Source organism: Trachemys scripta, chromosome 24, assembly GCF_013100865.1.
Source record: "Trachemys scripta elegans isolate TJP31775 chromosome 24, CAS_Tse_1.0, whole genome shotgun sequence".
In the NCBI taxonomy this organism is placed as follows: domain Eukaryota; kingdom Metazoa; phylum Chordata; order Testudines; family Emydidae; genus Trachemys; species Trachemys scripta.
Window position 1 is genome coordinate 10984874 of NC_048321.1, and position 5532 is coordinate 10990405.

Genomic DNA, 5532 nt, shown 5'->3' on the forward strand with positions numbered 1-5532 from the left:
AGGAGACGCGGAAGGGGGGGGCAGGAGGGAGGGATGAGGGCGGGAGGGAGGAGACGCGGAAGGGCGGGGCAGGAGGGAAGGATGAGAGCGGGGGGGAGGAGACGCGGAAGGGCGGGGCAGGAGGGACGGATGAGCGTGGGAGGGAGGAGACGTGGGGCAGCGAAGGAACAAAACCTGGATATGCCCAGAGGGGAAAGGAATGGGCTGCCAGAAATTGGCATTGGGAGGTGGGACGCCAGCGGGCTTGGGAATCACCGGAGCTGGCACCTGAATCTGTCGGAGTCACCCTGGGTGTTCCCCGGACAGTGACAAGGTCCTGTTAACACCTTGGACTCTCAGGGCCCATTTATTCCATTGATATTAACATCAGGAGAGCCAGGAATCAGGCCTGCCCGGGATCCCCCGGCCCAGCCTGCAAGGAGAAGGGCAGTGGGTGGATCCGTCGTACCCCCCTGATTCGCTGCTCGTGCCTTGTGACTCCAGCCCCATCGCCGCCGAGAAGACTACGCCCCAGCGGCGCAGGGCGACAGGGAAGCGATGGATCAGCCCGACTCGACCCGCAGGTTGGGCGCCTCCCCTCCCTGCCCTGGCCGGAGCGTCAGTACCTTTCAGCCCCTGCCCCATGCCCAGCGCCAGGCCATCTTTGGTCCATTGCACGATCCCGGAGTAGTTCAGCACCACGCAGGACAGGACAAGCCTCTGCCCGGCCACCACAGTCTGATCCTCCGGCTCCTCGCTGAACCGGGTCTGGACAACTGGGAAGGCAGAGAGGATGAGCGTTAGTGCCCTGGGGAGGGAGGGACCCCGCACGGCACTGAGCACCGGGACCAGCTTCTCCCACCAATAATGTTGGGGGGTCCTGGGGAATCAGAGGGGAGAGCGCCCCCTACTGAGCCCCCACCCACAGCTCCCTGCAGCACGGCGCCCCCTAGCACCGCATTGGGGTCAGCACAGAGCCAGAGGGGACAGCGCCTCCTACTGAGTCCCCACCCACAGCTCCCTGCAGCACAGCGCCCCCTAGCACCGCACTGGGGTCAGCACAGAGCCAGAGGGGACAGCGCCCCCTACTGAGCCCCCACCCCACAGCTCCCTGCAGCACAGCGCCCCCTAGCACCGCACTGGGGTCAGCACAGAGCCAGAGGGGACAGCGCCCCCTACTGAGCCCCCACCCCACAGCTCCCTGCAGCACAGCGCCCCCTAGCACCGCACTGGGGTCAGCACAGAGCAGCACAGCGCCCCTTAGCGCCACCCTGGAGCACTGAGGTCAGCAGCGAGGTAGGCGAGCAGGAAAAAGATGCCGAACGAGTGGTGCGCTGGGTGCATTTTGGGTGCTGGGCACTCTGGAAGCCTGGTCCCGTGTGTGTGTGTGTGGTTTGTGCACAGCCTGTGTGAAGCTGTGTCTGGGCCGGGTGTTACGATGCGTGCCTTCTGTGGGAGTGACGCTGTTGTACTGTGTACGATTGTTGCACCACAACGTGTGCGGTGTACAGAATGGCTCAGCGGGTGTTTCATGTAAAAGGTGCTGAAGGCATGTGTGAACGTGTTTCGAGGTTGTGTGTTCTGCCAGGGGCATTGGGCGGGTGTGTGTGGGGGGTGTATGGTGTGTGTGTTTTATTTACGTGTGTGAATGTGTGTCTGCCATGTGCATTACAAGGGTCTGTGTCGTGTGTTATGCTGTGTGCAGCCTGTGAGGGTGCGGGTGTGTACCTAGTTGTGTGTTCTCCGAGGTACAGTGTGTGTCTACGTGTGTGTTCTCTTTTGTACCGCCTGTATGTGTATCTAGTTGTGTGTTATGCTGTGTACAGTGTGTGTGTATGTTGTGGGCAGCCTGTGTATGAGGTTGTGTTATTTACATGCCAGTGAGTGTGTTATGTTGTGTAGAGCCTGTATGTCTGCGTGTAGCTAGGTTGTGTGTTATGCTGTGTACCGTGTGGGTCGATGTGCATGAGTGTATTAGGCTGTCTACAGTGCGTGTTGTGGACAGCCTGCGTGTGTGTGTGTGTGCGTGTGTGTGTATCTGGATTGCGTTACGCTGTGTACGTGTAGGAGCGTGTAGTTTGCTCGAGCTCTGCCTGGGGCTGGCGTTCACCATCCACAACCCAGCCCCTTCCCTCTCGCCCCCCGGCTGGGCCCGGCCGCCCCTGTCCACAGCCACCTTGTAAGACCTAAACCCAGCCGGGGCCCCGGGTTCCCAGCCCCCCTGGCATCCCCCTGCCCAGCCAGGGCGATCGATAGCCGCATCTTTCCATCACAGCAGCTGGTCACGTGGCAGCGAATTCACAGCCGGCCCGGGGGCTACCGGGCATCGACAGCGGGACGGGGAGGCTCAGGGTGGGGGAATCTCAACACTTCCCAGCCTCCAGGCCAGGCTGGGCTGGGGGAAAGCGGCACGTTGAAGTGAATCAAGCTGGCACCAGCCAGCAGGCCGAGCCCCGCGCCAGAGGAAGAGGAGCTGGCAGGGCCCCGGCAGCTTGGCAGCCTGGCTGGAGACAGCTGCGGTTCTGAAAGGCAGCAAGGGGCCGCGCTGGAGCTGGGTGGGGGGCACGGACGAAGGAGGCGGGGGGGGGGAGGAGCTGCGGTTTCTTTGCCGCTTCTCTCTGATTATTGTCTGTGGCCTCCTAGGGCGTGGCGGGCCCCAGGCACGGAGCAGGGCTCCCGCCGCTCGGGCTGTACGAACACACACCACTTGGCTTTACAAGCGAGTCTTTACCCCGGCAGAGTCCTGGCAACTACGGGGAGCTGGCTGGGTTCTCTGCTCATATCTTAATTATTACAACTGCAGGGCCCCGGAGCCCCTGGCATGGGCGCTCGGAGCTGTACAAACACAGAAGAAGGAGCCGGTCCCTGCCCAGAGAGCGGCCTGCCCTGGGGTCTAATGGTTAGAGCTGGGAGGGGAGGGGGCTACACATCAGGATGCCTGGGTTCTCTTTTCGGTCCCGGGAAGGAGTGCGGGGTAGTGGCTAGAGCAGGAGGCTAGGGTCCAGGACTCCTTGTTCGTCCCCTCTGAGAAAGAGCAACCAGGCTGATTCCAGGATTGATTTATTTGGGGGGGGGGAAAAGAAGGGGAGGAATATATTAAAAATAACATTTCCAACCACCCCAGTGATCCGTTCCCCCACAGCGAGCCCTGGACTGGGCATGTGGAAAGGACCATAAGGGTGTGTCTACACTGCGATCGGAGGGGTGACTGGCACATGCATAGATGTACTTGTGCTATACGGATTGCTAAGTCCTGTTAGTTCCCATGACCCTTCCAGGGAGTTCTCGGACTTGCTAATAAAGGGGACCATTGTGTGCCCCCTGTACTGGTGTACATAGAGGATAACAGCCTACTACTGCAAGCAGCTTGGGCTTGGGCTATGGAGCACAGGGTTTTAGCCTGTCTTGTGACCCAGGGTGGGGGCTTGCTGCAGGTGAAAGGCTGGGTTAGGAATGGAAGGGGAGGGAAGAACTGAAAGCAAATAAAATGAGTTCTCATCCCAGAGCCCTTGGGCAAGTCACGCCCCGGCTCTGTGCCTCAGTTTCCCCTTCTGCCCTTTTTGTCTTCTCTATTTCGATTGCAAGCTCTTTGAGGCAGGGGGCTGTTTCTCACTACATGCACACGCAGCTCCTAGCACCATAGGGCCCTGACCGTGGCCTTTTAGGTGCTTCCATATGGCTAGTAAGCATGTAATGAGCCCAGGTCAATGGAGACTCAGCTGCCCTTCTTCAAGGAAAGGCCGGGGCAGAGAGTGTGGCCTAGTGCCTGGAGCACTGGAGTAGACCTCAGGCAAATTGCTTCCCCTTTCTGGAGCTCAATTTCCCCATCTGTAAAATAAGGCTGGCCTCCTTCGTAAAGCTCTACAGATGATAAGAGCTAGGGATTGGTCCTGGGACCCCCCGACCGTCTCACCAGCCCTGCTGAGCTCTGCAGAGGTCTCCCAGCCAGCCGCAGGGCTCGGCTGCCCCTGTCTGGGAGGGGAGCGCTAAGGGCACTTTGCTGGGGCGGCTGGAATGGGTGCATTCAAGGCTACGGCAGTTCACGCTAGGGCAAGCCGGATGGAGATGAGACCAAGGAGATGTAATGGGCCCCCTCCCGCATCCCTGGGGCCGTGGGGTGACCCGCCAGGGCTCCCCAGGGCCCTCTCCGCCCCCCCCTTGCTCTTTAATGCGGAGTGAGAAGGGTTTGGCCAGGCCCCAGCCGCTCTGCCCTGCGTTGAGAGGCCGGACGGAGATCTGGGGCCTTGCAGTCGACTCAATGAGATTTCACGGGGGCGCTTTGATCTTTGACAGACCCCGGCATGGCATTTCTGGAGGGGGGGAGGGAGATGAGAGGCAGAGAAAAAAGGAGGGGGGGGGTTGTAAGGAAAGCGATTCCGGAAAGAAGGAAGGAAAGAAAGTGAGGGGAGGAGAGGACAGGCTGGGGGTGAGGAGGAGAGAGATCAAAGAGGAAGAGAGATCAGAGTGAGAGAAAGGGGGGGGCGAGACAGGTGGGAGGAGAAGCGAGTGGGATCAGAGAGCGAGGAAGCGTGGGGAGGGGGAGGGAGCAGCGAGACCCAGAGCAGCCCCCCAGCATCTCTTCACAGCCACGTTAAGCAGGTGCACGGCCCAGAGGCTGGCGACGCACACCCCTGCCTGGGCAGCGGGAGGAAACTGGGTTAGACCCACCATCGCTCCGGCCAGCCTGGCCAATTCCATTTGCCATCTAAAAGCTGCCTCTCCCCCACCAGCAAATCATCATCAGACAAACGGCATCCACCCCAAGAGCCGCAGTGAAACGCGCCGGCGCCCCCGGCCCCGAGCCAGGCGCTGGTCTCTTTCGCTCCGGCTCTGCTGGCCGAACGCAGCCCCAGCCCCTCGGAGAAACGCCAGCAGGGTGGAGGCGTATGTCTGGGTCCTGTTCCCGCTTCCCCTTGTCCTCGTCGGGGCACGGCCGGGGCCCGCAGAGAGGTGCCCGCTGGGCCCGAGCCGCAGCGCCTGGGAAGCAGGTCTGTTGCCCCGCTGGTTTCTATGGAGCGATGCCCATTTACCCTCCTGGTTGTTCTTGCCCAGTCTCGGCATCCTGCTAACCTCGGCCCTTCTAGGCCCCCATGGCCCTGAAGAGGCAGGACAGGGAGGGGGCCAGGCAGCCAAGCCAAGGAGGGGAGGTCACAGCACGTGGGACTCCCCCCCAGATCTCAGGAGCTGAAGAGGCTCCGGGCTGGTTGGCTGGGCTGGCCGGTGGGTGCTGGTGACGAGCAGGAGGCGCTCTGCTCCTCTGAGCACCGGCAGAATCAATGCCCTGGGGATGGGCCAACCCCCCCAGCTTGTGCCCCGGGGCTCTCGGCAAGAGACAGAGCGGTAGCCCCAGCTCATCCCTTCCTAGAGCAGAGGTGACGCGTGGATCTGGGTTGAGGCCTTCCCCTGCCCTTGGTCGCTCCGGCCGGGTCAAACGGGACACCTATCATTGGCTATTGTCTGCACTGCAGTAGCTCCTAGCAGCCCCACTCCTGGGCCAGGACCCCAGGGTGCACTGCGCTGTACAAACCCAGACACCCCCTGCCCCAAACAGCT

The 5532-nt window shown here is 61.4% G+C and overlaps 1 protein-coding gene across 1 annotated transcript in view; it reads right to left on the bottom strand.

Annotated features, from left to right (window-relative positions):
* The window catches only part of KIRREL1 (kirre like nephrin family adhesion molecule 1), a gene marked incomplete in the record, with an annotated part of 30666 nt that extends 29836 nt beyond the window's left edge, over positions 1 to 830 (bottom strand). Inside the window, 1 exon segment of the mRNA XM_034756532.1 lies at positions 606 to 830. Within this exon segment, the coding sequence (XP_034612423.1) occupies positions 606 to 624 (19 nt within the window).
* Positions 831 to 5532: the final 4702 nt, after the last annotated feature.